The 22,526-nt window shown below is 46.3% G+C and overlaps 1 protein-coding gene across 5 annotated transcripts in view; it reads right to left on the bottom strand.

Annotated features, from left to right (window-relative positions):
- The window catches only part of Dapk1 (death associated protein kinase 1), a 203,698-nt gene extending 181,505 nt beyond the window's left edge, over positions 1 to 22,193 (bottom strand). Inside the window, exons 1-2 of one of the 5 annotated variants that reach the window (XM_045142872.1) lie at positions 22,116 to 22,193; positions 20,701 to 20,848 (exon numbers count right to left, since the gene is read on the bottom strand). In XM_045142872.1, the coding sequence (XP_044998807.1) occupies positions 20,701 to 20,762 (62 nt within the window). In that variant the 5' untranslated portion in view covers positions 20,763 to 20,848; positions 22,116 to 22,193. Of the gene's footprint in view, positions 1 to 20,700; positions 20,849 to 21,001; positions 21,134 to 21,645; positions 21,764 to 21,913; positions 21,970 to 22,115 lie in introns of those variants that run through there. The other 4 variants (XM_045142871.1, XM_004672345.3, XM_045142870.1 and 1 more) reach the window with 4 other exon arrangements.
- Positions 22,194 to 22,526: the final 333 nt, after the last annotated feature.

Below are 22,526 nucleotides of genomic sequence, written 5' to 3'. Positions count from 1 at the left end.
TCTCATCTACCTACCCATCTCCACCCCACGTTTGCTCTTTTTTCCCTACACAGGGCACCACCCAGCTACCTGCAGGGGGCTTCCTGCTATTTGGGAGGCACAGGTAGGAGGAGTGTGGGGGTCAGAATGAGAGATGAGTGGCATAACTGATTCTCCAAAGTGCCATGCACTGATGGCCCTCCTTCGTGGCTCCAGTTCACTCCAGGCTGACATAGGCTCTCGGTTGCCAGATACTTCCCTGTGTGTACTTGGCCCATGACCTCAGTTTTGACCATAAGGGAGAGAACCCGGTTTATTGTCAGCACTCCACCCTCTCCTTCTAAAAATCATCCTCAAGGGCTGGAGAGTAGGCTCAGTAGTTAAAGTGCTTGCCTGAAAAGCCTAAGGACCCGGGTTCAATTCCTCAGTACCCACATAAAACCATATGCACAAGATGGCACATACACCTGAAGTTCATTTGAAGTATTTAGAGGCATGCCCATTCTCTCCCTCCCTCCCTCCCTCCCTCCCCCCCTTCTCTACCTCTCTCTCATTCTTTCATTCATAAATAAATAAATAAATAAAATATTTTAAATCTTAAAAAATCACTCTCCAAGTCACCCCCGGTCTTTTAGCCCTCTGTCAGTCCCCAAACCTCTATACTTCATTGCCATAAAAGTGCCTTCCAGACTGTTAGCCCATCAGACAGGCAAAAAGAGAAAAAGGGGGGGAGGGAGGGAATTACCATGGGATATTTTTTTATAATCATGGAAAATGTTAATAAAAATTAAAAAATAAAAAAAATTAAAAAAAGAAAAAGAAAAGAGAAAGAAGCAAAGAAAGAAGTTAGGAAGTGAGGGAGGGTAGAAAAGAGAGAAAGTAAAGGCACATCAAGTCACAGGGAGCCAGCAGACAGGGCAGGGAGTATGCTTCATACCTCCTGCCCTAGGTCCTCAGAGTTGAAGCTATTTTTTTTATTGACAACTTCCATAATCACAGACAATAAAACATGGTCATCCCTCCCCCCACCTTACTTTTCCCTTCGCAACTCCACTCTCGGTCATGAGAGGCTTTAAGGAGATGGCTCGGTGCGTCAAAGTGCTTGCCTTACAAGCATGAGAACCCAAGTTCAGTTCCCAACACCCACGTAAATGCTACATGTGGTGGTCTTCCTATAATCTCAGCATCAGGGATGCAGAGACAAGAGGATCCCTGGGGCAAGCCGGCCAGCTGAATCAGGGAGCTCCAGTTCAGTGACAGACTCACAGAAAATAAGCGAGAGGGCCAGGGAGATGGCTATGCGGATGAAGCGTTTGCTGTGGAGCAGCATAGTGCTGGATATACAAGTCCAGATCTCCTGACCCCACATAAAAACCAGGATTGTGACAGGGTTCTATAAGCCCAGCATACTAAGGTTAAAAAGGAAGGCAGCAGAAATTGGAGGCTTTCCTGGAAGCCCTTGCTTGGAACAGTGGAAAATTGAGAAACTCTGCCTCAAACTAGGTAGAAAATAAGGACCAACCCAAAGATTATCTGGACACAACCAACCTCCAGTTGGAACCCAGTGGAGACAGAATCATGTAGTCCTGGAGGTAGTCAGAATTCCACACCAGAAAAGGGCAAAAGCCACAACTACAGCCAGTGTAGTGGTTAAGTATCTCTCATAGCCTCAGGCAATTTTGATAAAGCTTCCTACTTAGTCTCCATCAAGCGGATCTTGAGTCTAGCCTACTGTATGCTCAAAGCCAGACTGAGCTCTAGCCATTTATCCGGCCTCTGCTGTGGCTATATGAAAGAATGCATCATAGCAGGGTGTGGTGGCACATGCCTTTAATCCCAGCACTTGGGAAGCAGAGGTAGAACGATTGCAGGGAGTTCAAGGCCACCCTTAGACTACTGAGTGAATTCTAAGTCAGCCTGGGCTAGAGTGAGACCCTACCTTGAAAATCAAAAAAAAAAAAATTAACCAGCTTCCTCTGCCATGATGAAGTTTCTCCCAGAAACTTTAAGACTGAAATAAACCCTTTTCTCCCACAGGCTGCTTCTAGTTGGGTGTTTGTCTCAGCAATGAGACTGTAACTACACCAGACAGACTGAAGTCCGCTAGCATTCAGCGGCAAGGCTCAAGCCATATCCTTCATGTGCAAGGATGAGCTATCTGGGCTACTTTGTGACTTTGAACCCCACAACCGCCCTGCTCTGTGCTCTATTCACCCAGGGGATTTGGCTGAGATGAGTGCTTGGAGCCAGAGAAAGGAGACTAGAATATTGTTGACTTGCGCAAAAAGCAGGGTGGATGATAGGGAACTGATGCAGGTACGAGTCTCATTAGGAGCAGGGAGGAGAGAGCTGCAGGATGCACCCTATAAAAAAAAGAAAACAGTGGCTATTGGCCCAGCAGATCCTGGTGGGAACACTGTTGAAGGGTAGAGGTGTGATGACAGCTGTTACCACATGGTTACCTTCCCTGAGCATCAGGTGCCAACAGGACTCAAAGAGACCTTCAGAGGTTATCAGCTCAAATCCTCCGTAATGCTGGTCTAACAGGAATGATCCCAGACAGGTGAGCAATCTGGGCTAACATCTCTGGTGTCTCATGCTCATGACTCCACTTTTCCCTGCTGTCTACTGGACGGTTTTGAGCTCTTCCCACTTAGACAAACTGTCCCTACTGCTCCTGCTACGGGCCCTATTTGGTACCCTCATGTCCCACATGCAAACGTCTCCATCCAGCAGATCCCTTGTGCTATGTGACAGATGGAAAGAATGTTGGCTGTGGAGCCAGGCAGCCTGAAGTCTGAAACTCAGCTCAGCCCTTCACTCCTGCTGGCAAAGTAAATTATGTCACTTCTTGGAGTCGTGGTTTACACAACAGTAAAACAGCAGAGTTAAGAAATTGTGATGAACTGGCGAACCCTGGATCAGTGCTGTTCTCATTGTAGCACAGTCACACTCATCCAGCTATGGAGCGCCTGTGGTCCTTTTTAAACCCCAACAGCGCGATTGTCTGCAACTCCACAAGGCCCACCGAACTTAAAATGTGTATCTCCAAAGAAAAGGCTGACTAAGCCCTGAAATAGAGGGTCCCCCATGAGGAGCTGGTCTCATAGACCCAATGCAGCTTGTACTTGCAAAAAGAAATCCATGGCACCTGACCAGACAGTTAAGCAAAATCTATAATTCATAACATAACGGGGCTCCCTGCTTTTTGAGTTCTTACCTAGAACAGAACACCATCATGTCCTGCACACAGGGTAGCCTCTGTGAAAACAGAGAAGCCAACACCTTCCCGATGTGGTGGTCAACTATTGCAGTGCAGCTGAAAGCTGAGTTTTCTTTTTCCTGCAATCAGGACCCCACTAATTCTCCAAACATGTGTGAATTACCAAACTGCTACAATTCCTCTCCAAGTGGTCAGGCAGGGACCCTTTGCCTCTGAACTGGGGTTATTGCTTTTTTGCTCTAACTTAATTATCTGGGTTTATGTTGATATCTATTTGTTCAGCATGATGTAAACCCTCCATTCATTCACTCAAACATTCACTGAGTCTTACTTGGGACTAGTTTATTTGTTTGACATCACAGCAGAAAGCAAGACACAGGTCTGGATCACAGAAGCTTCCAGTCATAAGGAAGAGAACGACACAGTGAAGTCGTATCATAAAGAGGAGATGACAGCAGTGACTAGCATGAAGAACACAAAGTGAAGCCACAAAGTAGCGATCATGCCAGGGATGAGGACCTGGAAGTAATCTGGCCAGCAGGTTCTCCAGGCCTAGTCTCAGTCCCAGCCCAGACTCCAGGGACAGCCCAGTCAAGCCACAGTAAACAGCAACTATCCCAGACCTTGGCCTACACCTCCCAGCTCTGGATCCAAGGCCAATACTTTATTTCAGCTCATTTCATAGGAGGGTCAGAGGCATTCTCCTCACCCCCTCGGTACAGGCTCTCCTTGTCCACGGCCCTTGTACCTATCGGCCATGCTGTTATGATTCTATAGCCAGTGGTCCTCACTGCCTATAGGAAGGAGTCTGCCTCCCAGCAGACATTTAGCAATGGCTACAGACAGTTCTGTGTGGTACTGTGGGAAACTGATGCCTCCTGTGGGTACAGGCTATGCACAATAGACAGGAGGCCTCACCCAACTGAGGACTATGACTGAGGACTATCGAGACCACAATGAAGTCTGAAGGTGAGAACTCCGGGCTTAGAGGAAACAAGGAAGTCAGCACCTACTCAACATATCATTCCAGCACTGTGCTTGACGCTTTGAACGTCTTTACACATCTCTCTCAAGACATATGTAGAGAGAAACAGGTCAGGAAATGAGCTGCATTCCTCATCATCCAGTTTTTAAACATGGACGAACAGTTTGGGAGACCAGCAGATACTTCGATCATTTCAAACACACTCTCCAAGACAGATTTGAGCCCTGGTTTTCTCAACTTTAAAACCTTATTTCTAATATCTACCTTTCAAAAGGGTCTATGTGTGCAAACTTTTCATTTAAAAAAATCAATAAATTGAAATAAAATAATATCTACCTTTAGCTACTGATCTAGTGGGAGGTCTCTGGTGAACCTCAGGTTCCTTGTCCCCAATTCCTTCATTTTTCAATTCCAGCTTTTACAGGGACTAGGTGGATAGAGATAAACCCCACATCTTCACCTGAATCCACCAGCATACCTGTATATGCCCCTCACAATAAGCTGGATGGATAAATCCTTCAAATTGGAGTAAGTCAAAAATACTTATTTCGGGCTGGAGAGATAGATGGCTTAGTGGTTAAGGTGTTTGTCTGAAAAGCCAAAGGACCTCAGCTCAATTCCCCAGGACTCCCGTCAGCCAGATGCACAAGGTGGCACATGAGTCTGGAATTCATTTGCAGTGGCCAGAGGTCCCAGTGTGCTGAGTCTCTCTCTCTCTTTCTCACTCTCTCAAATAAATAAAAAAATAAAAAATTTTAAAATAATTATTTCTTTTATTTCACTTTGTAATTTGAATTGGGTAGGGGGCAGGGTGCTGAGGATTGGACCCAGGGACACGGCAGGCAAGTGCTTCACTACTAAGCTGCACCCCTAATCCTATTTATCTCATTTGTTTCTTGTTATCTTGAGACAAGGACTTGGTATGTCATATAGGAAAGCTGGCTTCAAGCTCATGGCAACCCTCCTGCCTCAGTTCCGGGACCACAGGCATACACCCCCTTACTTATCTCTTCATTTTCCTGATAGGGAGACAATGAGTGTGCCAGGGTCTCTAGCCACTGCAAATGAACACATGCACCACCCTGTGCATCTGGCTTACGTGGGTTCTGGGGAATTGAACCTGGGTACTTAGGCTTCACAGGCAAGTGCCTTAACTGCTAAACCATCTCTTCAGCCCCCATTTTCTCTTTCTTAATGCACAGTCTCTAGTTCTCTCACTAGCCATGTGTCCCTGGTCCACTTCTTTGTCTCAGAACACAAGAAACAGATATCAGACTCCGGCCTACACATAACAGCTTGTTCAGTTAAGCCTCAATGAATGAGTGATCTTACGGTGGACAGTTCTACAGCAGCTTATCTGTGCTTCCTGTTTATTAAATTTTACCATTTTTACTTCATCTGAATGCACATGACAGATGCAATTTCTAGTCAAGCACCTTTTCAACTTTGACAGAATCTAGCATCAGTTTTATAAAGATATCCATCTGGTGGGCCTAAAGAGTAAGGAAGAATCCTTTCAAAGCATCCTCCCTTGTGTACCCATGGTCCTTCACAAACCAGACCCTACACTCCAGGCACACAAGAACAGCCACTCAGCCACGTAAGTGGGCATTACCCCAGCAGCTGGCCCAGCCTGGCCATTAAGCAAATCTGAACAATTCTGCCTTTCAGTCACCAACCTAATAGGCTTTTCTTGGCAAGGACAGTTCTGCCTTGGCCAAGCACCCATTTTCACATCTCACTAAGTACGTGTCAGACATGAATGGAGCCTCCGGATCTGCCCTATGTCTTGTACCCTGTAGCAGGCTCATCCTGATCAGGAACTCAATGCCATATTCCTTTCAGATGCCCATCCGCATAAAGACCCAAAACAAAAATCAGACATTTGTTTCCCTGTCCAAATCCCTAGTGCTGTGACTGTGAGTATACTGGTTAGGAATCTTAAAGTGGTCTGTAATTTACAAAATGTATGCTAGAAAAATGGAATCTACCTTTCAGGAACTTAAGAACACCACGTTAAAACATGAATTTACAAGGCTGGGGAAATGGCTTAGCTGAACAAGCCTGAGGACCTGAGTTCAGAAACCCCAGCACCCATGTAAAACAGCTAAGCCTAGCTATTACAGCATTACATGTGATTATATAATTTTTAATCACATAGTCCATTCTTATTTATTATTTAATTCTAGTGGCTTTGATCCCACCAGTTTCTCCTGGAGTTAAAATTAAAATTTGGGGACCAAGAAATAGTTAATCTCCAGTACTCCTCTAGCTTGAACCCAGAACCTGACACCAAGCACTTTACCCACATCATATGCAGTCTCACAACAGCCTTAAGAAGAAGGTACGGGGAGAATTTCCATTTCGTAAGTAAGAAAATGGTCTCATAGAAATAGTGAAATTTCCAAGGCATGTTGTAGAGTCAGAGATCTGAGTCCTGTTATGGTCTGAATGTCTCCTACAAAACTCATGTGGAAACCTGGTTCCCAGTGCAACAGTGTGGACATGAGGCATGATGAGAGGGGTTTTGAATAGATTAATGTTATCATGGGAGTGGACTGGGTATCGTGGGAGTGGGTTGTTTCAAGAGCAGATCAACTCTTCTAATTTTCTCTAGCCCTTGCCCTTTCTACCCTCACCATGGGATAAGGCACAAAGGCCTCTCATGATTTTGGTAACATGCCCTGGGTTTACCAAAACTGTGAAGCAAATAATCTTTTATTAAATAATTTTATTTGTTTTTGACAATGACATATGTGTACAACATGTATTTTCATCATATTCACCCTCCAGAGACAAATAATGTCTTGCTTACACATTAGTCAGATTGTAGCACTATGCTATAGACTTGAGCCATATTCTAATTTCTGCATCACTTACTTATTTTTTTAGGCAGAGTCTCACTCTAGTATAGGCTGACCTTGAACTCATGACCTCCGCAGTGCTGGGACTAAAGGTGTGGGCTACTATGCCCACGCTCAGAGCTCATATTCTCATTTCTGGATGTAAACCTTTATAAAACAACTCTGAAAGGTCCACTGTGCACTCTGACCAATACAGGAGACACCAAAAAGCCACGATTTCTCTACTCAGCAGACTTAGGGGAGGCCCAACCCTTAGGGAAAGCCCCAAATCACATGTCCACACTAATTTAAAACACAAAGCAGTCAATTAAGTCATCCAAACTGTTAAGTGACACAGAAATAAAGAACAGAGAGAAGGTTATGGATACTTTCAAGTTGTTTCACTTTGTTTTTTATTTATTTAAGAGAGAAAACGGGCATGCTAAGGCCTCCCACCTCTGCAAAGGAACTCCAGATGCATGTGCCACTTTGTGCATCTGGCTTTAAGTGGGTACTGGAAAATCAAACCCAGGCTTTCAGGCTTTGCAAGCAAGTGGCTTAATTGATAAGCCTTCTCTCCAGCACAAGTTATTTAATTTTTGTATGTGAATCTTATTCTCCAAATGACAACTGTCTCCAATGCAGGTGAATGTTTACAATTACGTGCATTCGGGGTGGAGTAGAGCTTAGTAGCAGAGTACTTGCGAAGCATGCATGAGGCCCTGGGATCCAGCCTCAGCACACCCAGACACTGCGGCTTGTAAAGATGGGGCCCAGAAAGGATAGTCCATATTAATTAGGAATATTCTTAAAATTAGACATAATCACTCAATGCTCAAATTAAAAGCAAGGGACTTCATGATTTTACCGTGGCCACCAAGTTTCAACTCCCCAGTCCACAGTTTGTAGGAGGGGTGGAGAGGAAAGCAGGGACTGATAAAATGTCATCCTCCATTTGTGCTAACTCACTTCCTCTCCCAAACAACTGACTCAGAGAGCTGGAGCTCTCTGGGAGGGTGTGGCAGCCTGGGAGCAGACCCTTATCTGTTCTAAACCGGAGAGCTGTAAATACTTCCCCCTTCCCATCAGAGCCACTGCAGCCAGAATGACACAGGGCAGACCCAGGAGAAAAGGGCCCCTCTATAAACTGTGGTGGGAATGGAAACCTCACACTGCTTATCTGAAGACAGGAGCAAGCTCCTGACAACCAAGCGCCAGAAAGTTCCAGCATGTCTAAGTGCAGTGCACAAGCCAGCTGCAGATACTGGGAATAGCAAAGCCGATGTGTAGAGACAACTTTCTCTATTTCATTCCAGGGGTACACTGGGCTCCTCTAACAAGCTGTTTGCCATCATACTTTTTTTTTTTTTTTTTTTTTTTGAGGTAGGATCTTACTCTAGCTCAGGCCTACCTGGAATTAACTATGTACTCTCAGGGTGGCCTCGAACTCATCAAAATCCTCCTACCTTTGCCTCCCGAGTGCTGGGATTAAAGGCGTGCACCACCATGCCCGGCCCTTACACTTTTTGATAGACCAATAAAATATTACAGTTTGAAGACACTTTATCTGAAACTCTTGGGGCCAGACGTGTTCTAGATTTCAGTGTTTGTGTTTCAGATCTGGGTATATGTACACAGACTTCCCAGTTGAACATACCTAATCTGAAATGTGTATCACATCTGTATTCAAATAGTTTAAAATTTTGGAACACTTTAAATTCAGATATTTCAGCTTAGGAATGCTTAAATTCTTTTAAAAAATATTTTTGTATTTATTTTATTTTATTTTTTATATTCTTTGAGGCAGGATCTCACTTTAGCTGTCCTGGAACTCACTCTGTAGTCCAGGCTGGTCTCATTCTCTTATCTCAGTCTCCCTAGAGCTGAGCTGCCATTCCTAGCTTTTTTACTTTTTTCAAAAAAGGTTCTCTGTATCTCACTATGTAATCCATGATGGCCTCAAACTTGTGATTCTCCTGCCTTAGCCTCCCAAGTGCTGAGACGACATACAGGAGCCATCACACTCTGCTCAATCTCTATTTTTAAGTTCGTAATAACTTTGTAGTACCTTTGGCTTAGCAGCTTTCTAGGACAGCATCTGTATCCCTATCCCTTGTGTGGTTCGGCATCTCCAACCTCACTGGTCATCTGCTAAATCTGTGGTCCACAGGATACACATACCATGGCTGCCTCTGCACAGTGAGCAGTCTTTAACTCCTAATCCGCTTAACCCCACATCCAGAGAACTGCATCCCTTCAGGACTTTCCCAGACATACATCTCTACTGTTTTATTAACAAAACAGATTGATGAGAGAAAAAATGAGTTACACACAGAGGATGCCAGATAGAGGAGAACACAAAGGAAGATGTAAACAGGACCTCTTCCCATTTTTTCCAGCATAGCCCTCTGCATCTATTTTTCTTTCATCACCTAAATAGTATCCATCTGCCCACCATATGCAGCCTGGTCACAGACCAATGAGTTCCTAAGCAAAAGATAGGGAACTCAGAAAAAAATCTAATCTTTTTCATGATGGGCTAAAAGAAAGGCACTCTGAATTGAAGAAATGGCTCAGCAGTTAAAGGCACTTGCTTGCAAACCCCATGGCCCAGGTTCAATTCCCCAGTACCCATGTAAATCCAGATGTATACAAAGTGGCACATGTGTCTGGCATTCCTTTGAAAGGACGCCCTGTGGCACCCATTACTCTCCCCCCCACCTTCCCTTTCATATATATAGGTGAAAGACCCGGAAAACAGACTGGCACCATAACAAGGCTTCAGTAAGGCGCTGCCCAAGCTAGGCCTAAGTTTCAAATTCCCGCTTAGGCAGAGGACCTGAGTCAGCCCCTAGATGTGTCCAGACATGACCAAGACTTGTCCCTTCGGCCTCTCTGCCCCAGCCAATCAAAAGAATACAAGTACAGTTACTGTTTAAACCAACGAATCATGTAACTGCCCCCTACCTCTTTGTTCAAATCCCTATAAAAACCCTGCCCTCTTGCTACTTGGGGCTCTTGCATGGATCCACTGTGCTGAGGAAGTTTAGAGTCCGAGCTTAAGCCAGAAATAAAGCTCTCCTTGGTGGTCACTGGGGGTGCCGAGAACTGGACATAACATTATGTAGGGATGTGTGTGTGTGTGTGTGTGTGTGTGTGTGTGTGTGTGTGTGTGTGGTATTTATCTATTTTTGGTTTTTCATGGTAGGGTCTCACTCTAGCCCAGGCTAACCTGGAATTCATTCTGTAGTCTCAGGGTGGCCTCAAACTCACAATGATCTTCCTACCTCTGTCTCCTGAGAGCTGGGATTAAGTGTGTGCCACCACACCCTGCTTGCTAAAATATTTTTTTAAAAAGAAACGTACTGATTACTTTCTTTTTCAACTAGACTATTTTATACTGTAGGTCAGGAATGTGGGGCTGTTCTAAGGTCTTAAAATCCTGCCAATCTGTTTTTGCTGGGTTTGCTTGTGTGTGTGTGTGTGTGTGTGTGTGTGTGTGTGTGTGCATGTGTGTGTGTAATATGATATGTGGTATGTGTGTTGCCTCATATGCTGACCTGCAGCAGGGGTGTTTGCCTACAGTCCCACTCCAGTGGTCTTTCTCCTGCTCTTTTTGTTTGTTTTTCAAGGTGGGGCCTCATTCTAGCCCAAGCTGGCCTGGAATTTGAATTCACTATGTACTCTCAGGCTGTCCCCAAACTCACAGCGATCCTCCAACCTCTACCATCATGGTCAACTGCTTCCCCTTCATTTATTTGAGCCAGTCTCTTACAGATCCAAGAGCAAGCCCTGATGATTCTTGGCTCTTTGCCCCTAGGATTAGATGTGCATGGCCATGCCCAGCTCCTAACAATCAAGAGTGGTCTCTTAGCCGCCGCAGGTCCTCATGTTTGAACAAGAAGTACTTTTAACCACTGAGCAATCTCTCTAGCCCATCTACCTCTTTCTGAAACAGGGTCCCTCATTGCTCTAGACCTCACCGATTAGACTAAACTAGGTAGCAGGTAAGTTCCAGAAATCATCGTATCTCTGCCTTTCCAGTGCTGGAATTATAAGTACATGCCACCACACCCAGCATGGGTACTAAGGAATAAATCCAGGTCCTCATGCTTGCACAGCAAGCACCTTACCACTGAGCCATCTCCCCTGCCCATTATAGCATATCTGTAAAAACTCTGTGCATGAATCAAGGTTCCATGTTGTGCAATTTTCTTCTGTGGCATCCCCATCAGCACTCAGAAAGTTTCAGGTTTGAAACCATTTCAGACTGTGGGTTTTCTGATTAGGGATGTTCAACCTACAATGGCAACTGTTCTCCAAATATTTAAAAACAAGCAATATTTTCTATGTTTATTGAAAAAATAACAATCAGTCAACTTTGACAGAAAGTAAAATTTGTCTCAGGAGAGGCCATATGTGAAACTAACTTCCTCATCCCCAAACCACCAGGTTATAACTATAATCACCATCATCAGAAGCTTCTACAAACCAGAGAGCAGCAATTTACAAACATTCATTGCTCCAACATTATGTGTTTTATCCAAAATCAAATGTGTTTAAAAAAGGAAAAAAAAGGGCTGGAGAGATGGCTTAGCGGTTAAGCGCTTGCCTGTGAAGCTTAAGGACCCCGGTTCGAGGCTCGGTTCCCCAGGTCCCACGTTAGCCAGATGCACAAGGGGGCGCACGCGTCTGGAGTTCGTTTGCAGAGGCTGGAAGCCCTGGCGCACCCATTCTCTCTCTCCCTCTATCTGTCTTTCTCTCTGTGTCTGTTGCTCTCAAATAAATAAATAAATTTAACAAAGGAAAAAAAAAAAACACCAAGCATGTTCTCCCAATCTTCTTCCTTTTTTGACATTTCAATATATCTTGTTAAGCAAAATTTCTCAGGTTCACAATGGAAATGTCAATGGTAAACACCTAAGAGGCAAAACTCCACATCATTTATCTGAAGTAAGCAACATCACATTAATGTGACCACACTCCAATGTGTTAGCCTGCCAGTCCTCAACATCCCCTAAAAAACAGGTCACATTAATAGATGTGGTGGTGGGGATCATGCTTGTCCAGCGGCTCCAGAGATTACTTACTACCCTTGGCTGTTTTATTTGGTTCAGTTTGGGATTGAAACATAAGACACATACTTAGATTTTTAATTTTTTATTGTTAAAAAAAAATAACCACAGCCAGGTGTGGTCTTTAATCACTGGCAGGAGGCTAAGGTGGAAGAACCACCATGAGGTCCAGGTCAGCCTGGTGGGTTGCAGCACTTTAACAAGAGAAAGATTTATGAGACAGAAAAAGGGTTTTTCTCTTTTCTCTTTTTTTTGTTTTGGAGTTTGTTTGCTTGTTTGGTTGGTTGTTTGAGGAAGGGTTACACTGTAGCCCCAGGATGACATGGAACTAACTTTATAGCCCAGACTGGCCTTGAACTCACAGTGATCTTCCCACATCAGCCTCCTAAATGCTGGGATTAAAAGTGCGCACACCAGGCTTGGCTAGAGAAAGCTTTGTTAAACCTGTTTTACTTAGATAATATGGAAAATCAAATGCCTACTTTCTTTCCTCCACCCCATCCTAACTTCACACTTAAGTAATTCATTTAGAATGCTATCAAAGGGACACATTGAATTTGTTATCAATAATCATATATATTGCTATATAATCTGCCTCAAGGCTAAGAGATGAAGCATTTTGTCTGCAGAGTATATCCCAACAAACCAAAGCAAAACAAATGGATGCTACCTGCCACATAAAAATCCCAAAGACAACTTCTAAACTGCTGTCCAGTGAAAAGATAAACTGTTGTTCATTTAGGAGGCAGACCCAGGAGCAGAGACCAGATTCTAACATATTAAGTCACTCAAAAGTTAAATAATGATGGAAGTGTTTTGTGAAGTTTCTAAAATGTTAAACTATTAACTTTAGGACTGGACTGTGGTAGTTTGAATGTGAGATATACCCCCATAGCCTTTCATGTGTGTATGATAAAGCCTCGTGCTTTTAATCCCCAGCTGGTGGAAACTTCTGGAAGTGGAGTCTTGCTAGAGGAGATGTATTGCTGGGGGCAAACCTTGGGGTTTGTTAGTTCAGCCCTACTGGGTGTGAGATCCTCAGCTCACATGGGACTGCTTCCTTCCTGATGATGTGGAGGTGTGACCCAGCCTTTCTACTTAGGCCCGTCACGCTGAAATAAACCCATTTTCTCCCATGAGCCGCTTCTGGTTGTGTGTTTTGTCCTATGAAAAAGGAGGTAACTGCAACATTGATTAAAAAACTGCCACGTGCTAACACTACATGCAAATGCAAGGCACAAGCCATTTGAAAAGGAAAGGAGGTCCACACATGGTGCATCCCTATGGCCAGAGCGGGCTCCAAGAAGCTAGATCATGACAGCTTTGGCAGGGCTTCTAACAAAAATCTGTTGTCAAGTAGTTGCTATCTGTTAAGGTTTGGATCTGAAATGTTGCTCACAAATTCATGTTTTGTACGCCTGCTCCCCAGCTGGTGGCTCTATATTGGAAGACTAGGGGACCCTTAGGGGGTAGGCCCTTGCAGTTGGAAACAGATCAGTCAGGATGGGCTTTAAAAGTTTATGGCCAGGTCCTTGGCTGCAGCCTTACCCTCTGCTTCCTGGTCTACCACTACATGAGTGGTGTCTACTATACATTTCTACTGACACAGACTGAGATTCCCTGCTATGCCTTCTGTGACTGAGACCTCCCTGAAACCATGAGCCAAAATAAATCTCAACTCCCTGATGCTGTTTCTATCAGGTATTTGTCACAGTGATGAAAAAGTAGCAAAAATGACCAGGTGTGGTGGTGCACACCTTTAATCCCAGCACTTGGGAGGCAGAGGTAAGAGGATCGCCATGAGTTCAAGGCCACCCTGAGACTACATAGTGAATTCCAGGTCAGCCTGGGATAGAGTGAAACCCTACCTTGAAAAATAAAAAATAAATTTAAAAAGTAGCAAATACACTATGCTTGACCTTCCTCTACAATGGGGGGACTGGCATCACAGAGCTGCCCAAACCACCTCTTAACAATCAACTTAATATAGCCTAAGCATTGTAGATAATGAGTCAGGCCTGTCCAGGGTCCTGGGTGTATCTTTTTTTTTTTAATTTTTTTAAATTTTGTTAAAAATTTTTTATTTATTTATTTGAGAGCGACAGACACAGAAAAACAGACAGACGGAGAGAGAGAGAATGGGCGCGCCAGGGCTTCCAGCCTCTGCAAATGAACTCCAGATGCATGCACCCCCTTGTGCATCTGGCTAACGTGGGACCTGGGGAACCGAGCCTCGAACCGGGGTCCTTAGGCTTCACAGGCAAGCGCTTAACCGCTAAGCCATCTCTCCAGCCCCTGGGTGTATCTCTTGTCACCTATTAATGTGCTGTCTGAGAAAGGCCACTTGGCCTAACTAAACACTGATTGGACAAATGAGAGAGGAATGCTAAGTACCCAAGCTTCCTCCAGGCTAATGTCCCTGAGGCAGCAAAGGAAGCCACTCCCATAGGAATAGATAACTTCCTGTTTTTTCTTTTCTTTTTTCTTTTCTTTTTGTATATAATTGGAGAGGTAGAGGTAGAGAGAGAGCATGCATGGGTATACCAGATCCTCCTGCTGCTAAAAATGAATTCCAGATGCATGCGCTATTTTGTGCACCTAGCTTTACATGGCTATTGGGAAAGCTAACTTGGGCCTACAGGTTTTGCAAGCAACCATGTTAACCACTGAGCCATCTTTGTAGCCTGTTTTCTGTGTCTTTTAACCAGCAATACACCTTTATTTAGGGTATGATTTATCTTATTCCTACAAAATACTTGGTTATATCAGGCATTTGTAACAACTGCTAAGACTTAAGAAGACAACTGCTTGCTGGGTCAACCTTGATTTTTGTTACCCTGACCCCGCCCTCAACACAAACAACAGCTTCTGGGCCTCCCCTCTGTTGTCCTCCTCTTCCTGCCACCCCTGAAGTGAACTAGTTTGTGCTTTCCAGGGGTGACAACTATACTGGAAAAAAGGATAGGAAATGTCAAGAGACAGTAAATCTCTCCTGAGGAAACACCTGTAAGCAACTCCTGGAAAGAATTAGTGCATCCCCTTCTGTCCATTTCCAGTGGATTTTCTGGCTTTTCTGTGGCATGCCAATGTGACAGAGCCTTCAGGTTCCCATGGGTCCAGCCAACACACAAGTCCGGGGTCATAGGGTCTGCACAGAAGGCTAAGAAACTAGCTTCAGGGTTCCTCGGCTTCTCCATCAATGAACACTTGCCAGCCCTCTCTGCTATTGGCCCCACTGAACCTAAGGGAGACTCATGCAGAACAGAAACAGCCCCAGGCCAGAAAGCAAACCTTCAACCAGCTGGCTTTACTCCCCTCACCCTCACAGCCTGGCACGTGCGTGGCATTATTAGAACTTCCTCCAATGTACAGCTCACCTCTAGCATCTGTGTACTCATGTCTCACTAAAGGACAAGATAAGTACTGCCTTTAGACCGAGTCTTGGTTGTGCTGACTCCACAGAGTGCTTACCTATACCCACAGCTCGTATCTGTCACTCAGTGTGGTCTCCTAATGTTATCAAGAGATGATGTGACAAAGAAGGCTGCTGCTGCTGGTGTACCATCGAATACCACTAAGAGTAAGGAACCTTTCTTTCAAAAGTAGGCGAACGTTCCAAAATAATAACTAAAAGTAGAAAACCAAGGGGAGAGAGAAATGGCTCAATGGATAAAGCCCTTGCCATGCTAGCACAAGGACCGGAGTTCAGCTCCAGCACCCATGTACAATGCGGGGCAGCAGGCATGATAGACTGCACTAGAAACCCCAGTGTTCAGGAGGCAGAGACAGCAGGGAATCCCTGGAACAAGCTGGCTAGCTAGTTTTTCTGCACCTGTGAACTGTGGGCTCACTGAAACCTGTCTCAAAAAAATAAGATGGAGAGCCAGGCATGGTGGCGCATGCTTTTAATCCCAGCTCTGGGGCAGGGGAGGGGGAGTTGGGGAGGAGAGAAGGAGGAGGATCACTGTTAAGCTCGAGTCCATCCTGAGACTACATAGTAAATTCCAGGTCAGCCTGGGCTAGAGGGAGATCCTACCTCGAAAAACCAAAAGATTGAAAATAAGATGGACAGTGAGTGACACCTGACATTGACTTCTGGTCTCCACACACATGCAATAACTGCATTTTCCACACACATACACAAGACAATGAAGGTAATAAGCCAGGAAGAGTTGCTTGTGACCAACAAGTATGATGTCCTGTATAAAGCTGCAAATGCTGTAGGATTTCAGGACTGGCCATGTGGTGGGTATGTTTACATCAGTGCCACATCAGTGATGCGCTGGGCCCCACCCATGCAACGGCAATGACATCAAGAGGCATCAGGAGTCTCTCAGTTCCATTAGAAACACCTAGAAACACCATATGCAGCACTTGACACAGTTTCAATGTCATCTCTTTAAATTCTGTGGTCTCTCCTATCAGAGGAAACATCTGGGAACATTCAGAGCCAGAAATGAGAAGAGAAAAACCACACCCAGCACAGCCCCACCAGGCTGATCTCACTCATCAAGCCGCTTCCCCAGAGAGAGCCTTCCAGAAAGCCTTGCTCCTGCCTGCCACACAAAATGGCCACTTTTCTCAGCACCCCCTCTTGCCTTCTACTGCATACCAACAATTTTTCACTTCAGTTAAAATGCCTATGGATTTTATGCCAAACAGGGAATGTTATAAATCTGATTTGCCTCCAACAACTATACAAATTAATGTGCAATATTTAATGCACCATTCCATTTGACTTGTTTATAACTGACCTTGTACTTGGAAATTTGCTGGCTGAGTTCCTCATGACTGGGTCACAGAGTGCAATTACAAAGAAGTCTTCACTTCCGTAAGCTGTGGCTTGGTCCTCCTCCATGTTCAGCTCCACCATGGTCCCCACTTTCTGAAGACCTGATGGCTATTACTCTTTTCAAGGTGCTTCCCACATACTGATCTGTTCAAACATTCACCATGTACTTGCTGAGCACTTACTAAGTGTCATGAATCTAATTATGTGTTAGAAAAGACGAAAGTCCATTCCCATTCTATGGCCCTGGACAGTATGCCCATTTGGACAGGCATAGCACACTGGCCTCATGTTCTTCAGTACAGTGCACACTCAGGAGAGAAAGGACCCCAGTAATAACAGGCGACAGAGTATGCCCAGAAGGAACTCATGAGCAAGCAGTAAAACAAAGTCATATAAACCATGGGGGTACGTGTCACTGGGAAGTCCATCTCTCCAATCAACTGTCTCCTATGAGGGGAAAATTCATTATGGAAAGACTTACTCGGGAGGCAGACCTTCAGACCAGGTATGGTCAGACAATGAGAAGAGAGAGCCAGTCCTTCAGGAAAGCAGCGGACAGAGAGGTGCCCCAGCAAGCTTATAGGTCAGGCTGATTGATGGCCAGGAGAAAAACAGAACGGATGGTAGGGCAAGCCAGCAGGCAGCTGCCCAAAGTCCTGGCTGATTACAGAGCCAGGGAGCCCTGGGCCATTAACGCGAAGCAGAACAGTGAGCTCAGCACACCATGAAAAGGGTTCTTGGTTTAGACTATTGGGGTAGATGGTGAGATGCTAGAAGGCTTCCTGGAATCAGCATTAAAGGTCACCAAAGTCTCCTAAAGATGATGATGGGCCCCTCACATTTTGCTTCAGCCTAGACTGCACTATTTAGAACCAGAGAGGCGGAGGAGCTACTGGCCACAGCGCTGTCTCCATCAGGACGCTTTTCACACATCCTGTCCTTTCTCAAAATTGAGAAGCAGAAACTTAGAGAATACCAAACAGCAGACCAAGATATTAGCCTGCATGGAACACCCACTTATCTTGGCCAGTCCTGTGGAAACTATCAGTTCTTGTTTAACTCTTACTATTATAAACTGATCTTGCACATTAGATGGCTTAATTTTCACAAGAACTATGAAATGAGCACTAGGCAAGGGTTGGAGTGGGGAGGCAATCTGCTCAAGATTTTAAATCAGACAACTTACAGAGTGGGTTCTGCCCTCTCTCAAGTGGGTGGCTTCATCCATCACTCCTGCAATAACCCTAGTAGTTTAAAAGTTTGTCACAGTTAACAGAGAGCTTTTACAGTCTTGGAAAATACACAGATACATGTACAACATTCAAACATAAGCATTCTCACAGTTCTTTTAATAGAAAAATAATAATCCTGTATTCCATTTCCTTAAAACACACCTGTTCTCTAGCTTATAGACTTTGTCTCAGTCCATATATAAGGTGAGCAGCTATTATCTAATGATGATTAAAAACAGTTAAGTTATGTCTTAAATCCTGAATGTAGCCTATTTAGAACTCACTGATTAGCAACTTAAGGGTCAGTATTTAGAATTACCTTGCACTTGTGCTATTTTTATTTTTTAAACACTGAACTCCTACTTCCAATCCCAGTAACTCCTGATGCCATAAAAGTAGCATTGTCACACAGGTCCACCTTACATCAAGATACACACACACACACACACACACACACACACACACAAACATACAAGTTAGACTGGGGAGACAGCTCACTAGGTAAAGTCTTGCCTTACAAGCATGAAGACCAGAGTTTGATCCCCAGTATTCATGTAAAATACCAGGCTGAGGTGGCATGTGCCTATAATTCCAGAACTGAGAGATGGAGACAGGAGGATCCCTAGGCTCACTGGCCAGCCAGAATAGCCTAATGAGTGAGCTCCCGGCCAAAGAGACCCTGTCTCAAAAAGCGGTGAACAGAGTCAACCTAAGGATGACACCTGAGGTTGTCCTCTGGCCTTCACACACATAGGACAAACGCACCCATATGCACACACCACAGACAGAACGCACACAAAACTTGAAGACTTGAAAGCCTTTAGAAAAAGCCAACCATTTGCTCCATCTTTTGGCAAAAACAAGAGGAGCTATACATGTCAAATGTGTATGTGTGTTTCATTTTTCAAAACTCTCCAGTTTTGCAGAGTATTTCTTCAAATTCCTAGGCTGCATAAATTATTTACTAAACAGCTCATCAATTAGTCTTGCACAGCAAAGTTAACATGGAAATGTAGTCAGGACCACAAGCAAAGCAAAATGCTAGCGACAGCTAAGCAAGCCGCCTCTTGTCATCACTCACGCAGTGATCACAAGCGCCCCTTGACAACCTAGGGATGTGCCTTCTTTTTTCTTTTCTTGAACACATAATTCCACCAAAAATATACTTTGACTATAAAACAATCACTTTGTCCAATTTTACACATCTTTCCTTGAAACAGAATTTCTAGAATCAGGTAACCATACAGAAATAGTATTGAAATATTGTCCAGTTCCAAAGGATAATCGTATAAGCACTCATCTTACTGTCAACCACAGGCATAGAATGATTTAATCCCAGTCAAGCCAAATATTTCAACTGCACACACTTAAGCCTCAATGTTAACTATATCCATGAAATATTTTTTTTTCTGGAGTCTTCCCTTATATTCACTTGCTGAAATCTGTAGCATCTAGTAATTTCCTGCTCTCAGCAAGTTTTGTAGTCAATACTGAACAGATGCAGAAATAGAAGTTACAGTAACTTTAAACAAAATTGCTGTCACTCTTCACTATCATCTAAATTTTAAAAAAAAGTTAAGCCAGCTTTCACAATTCTCACTAGGTAATCTAGAGTGTGGATTAAATAATACAGGAAGAAAAAGGAAACTTGGTCTGAGGACATCAGGTATGAAGGGAAAAATGCCTATTTTAGTACTCACGCCAGATGAGTCAATTCGTACTTTGTTTAAATACTTTTTGCCTACTTGAGTGGCAGTGAAAGTACTCTGATTCCACAAAATGGGTTTCAGGAGGCCAATGCCTTACAGGTTATAAATATATAATTGAAAATTGGATATTCACTGACATAATGCAGTGAACACCAGGAACTACCCAAAGGCAGCGGCCAGCAGTGCTCAGACTGCCTCTGAAGACTGTTCACCTGCACACTGCAAGTCTGCCCGGAATCACAGCTCCTGCAGTGTGCAAGCATACTCTGAGTTCAGAAAGCCACAATGACTCTCACTGATTGGTTAAAAATTTAACCTAGTAAATGATACCAAAGCCACCTCAACACCAACCCTGTAATTAAATTCCTGGCTACAAGAAGTTTCACAATGTTGAGCCAAACATCTGTCAAGTCTCCACTAGCCTCCTACCAATCCCTGCTGTGATACACTGAGAATTCAGAGAGAGGGGACGGGGCAAAGTATTAAATTTTTAAAGGCCCATTAATTAATTTGTACTCTGCTTAAATCACACGTCAGAGCTAATTCCGCTTGCAATTAGAACCTTCGCATTTGCCTCATTGTCTCAGAAGACCCAAGGCTGTCACAAGTGGGAGTGACCAATCTGTTCCTTCCAGGATTTCTGATCAATACTCCGGTGCATAATAATTGGGCCTCTCTGATCAGGTCATTTATTTCTGGTCCCTGGCCTTCTCTGGGTTAGTTTTCTCTACAATTTGCTATCTACGGTAAGGGCGAGGTGGGGGTGGGGGAGAGATGTCAGATTCAGAAGTGCATTCGTTATTGCCCCCAGAATCACGCATCTCCACAACCCAGTGGCGTGCGCTTCCGCCCCTCCTCCTACCTGCCAAGTTCCTCGCCCGTGTCGTAGTAATCATCCACGTTTTCCTGCCTGAACACCGTCATGATAAACCGTCGCGCCTCACCAAAGCCGGACCATCACCACCGCTCTCGCGCCTCAATGGGCTCCTCATGCATCAAGCTCCAGTCCTCTGAAGGAACAAAAAAATGGGGGAAGATAAAAAAAAATTTTTTAATTAAAAAGCCACATCCAAAAGGAAACAGATCTCCCCGGGGCTGAGCCCCGCTCTCCCGAGACCACGTCTCCCGAGCTGCCCCTCCCCGCGGGGCGGAGGGGGACGCACCCTTTGTTAAACCCGGGCTAGGGGCACCCCGGATCCCGGCATCACCGCACCCCAAGGTCCACGTCCGGGAACGTGGCTCGGTCGGCTAGGTCCGGAGGCAGCTCCGGAAGTACCTGGCCTCCCGGCCGCCCGCTCCTCGGCACACACGCCCCCCGGCTCCCCGCCTCCAGGGGCGCAGCGGAACAGCGAAGCCCTCGCCGGGGCGCAGCATCCCTGCCCAGCCCGCGGGCGGCGTCACCCCCACGCCACCGCTCGGCCCCCGCACCTCCCCGGCCACGCCGCCACCTCTTCTCCTTCCTGGAGCCCGGCGGTCCCCAGAGGCACATTCCTGACGACTCCGGCTCCGTTACCGGGCCGACCGGGCGTGCCGCCGCCCGGGGGAGCAAGGGAGGGAGGGGAGGGAGCGGCCGCCGCCAGCGCCCGGTCCCCGCGCCCCGACACAAAGCGCCCGGCCCGGCCCGGCCCGGCGCGCGCCACCTGTTCGGAGCCGAGCGGAGCCGAGCCGGGGCACGGGGGCCGCCTGCCGGCGGCGATCCTCCTCCCCATCGAGGCCAAGTTTTCCCCGCCTTGGCCTTCGCCGTAGCCCGGAGCGCGGCTCGGACAAACGCCGAAGCGGGCGGCGGAGCCCGGGAGGGATCACTCACCCGGGCGCCCGGGCGCTCCCCGGTCCCTCCGGACCGCTGTCGGAGGCCGAGCATAGGCGCCGGAGGCGGCAGCGCAGCGAGCGAACACCGGGGGCGCGGACCCCGCTGCCTCCAGAGCCCCGGGCGGCGAGGGTCGCGGCGCGAACAATGTCCCCCCGGCGTCCGCTCCCGAGCGGCCTCTCGGCTCCTCGCCGGCTTCGGGGCGGAGGACGGCCAGCAGGCGGCCAATGGGGACCCCGCGGGCGGACCGGCAGCGCGGCCCACCCACCTCCGAGCTGCCCCGCCGGCCGGCGCTGAGGCTCGGCGCAGCGCTCGCGGCTCCTCCCGGCTCCGCGCTCCCGACTCGCTGGCGCGCTCCGCCGCGCACACCCCGCGCACACCCACTCGCCCCACACCCACGCCAGCCAGCCGGGGCGCGAGCGCAGCCGCCCGGCGTGGGCGCTCCACCTGCCACGCGCCGCCCGACTGACCTCCTCCGCTGGGGCTAGAGAAACCCGAGTTTGTCGTCCTCAACTGGGTGCTGGGTCACCTGTGTGGGCCACGCGTGGTGCTCTGCAACTGGAAAATCACAGAAAATAAAACCGCGGTTTAAAACCCCTGTCCTTGTGCTACCTGCATCCTGATGGAAAACATGCCTAATGAAGAAGGTCGTTCTCGAAGACAGCAGCTCTATGTTGCCACAAAACAAGTTATGGGAGGGGGATGGCAGGGAGTGCTCAGGCCTCATCAGATGGGGTCGTTTCCAGGACAGGTGACTTGAGCTGGGACATGAAGGGAACGAAGGCTTGCAATCTGAGAGAAGGAGGCTGAGATGTCAGAGGCTAACTTCATGCACTTTGTCAGTTCCCTGTCGGTTGCTGAGTTGAAACGTAGGTAGCCTT

The sequence above is a fragment of the Jaculus jaculus genome, chromosome 2 (genome assembly GCF_020740685.1).
Source record: "Jaculus jaculus isolate mJacJac1 chromosome 2, mJacJac1.mat.Y.cur, whole genome shotgun sequence".
Classification (NCBI taxonomy): Eukaryota; Metazoa; Chordata; class Mammalia; order Rodentia; family Dipodidae; genus Jaculus; species Jaculus jaculus.
This window is presented reverse-complemented; position numbering and strand designations above follow the sequence as displayed.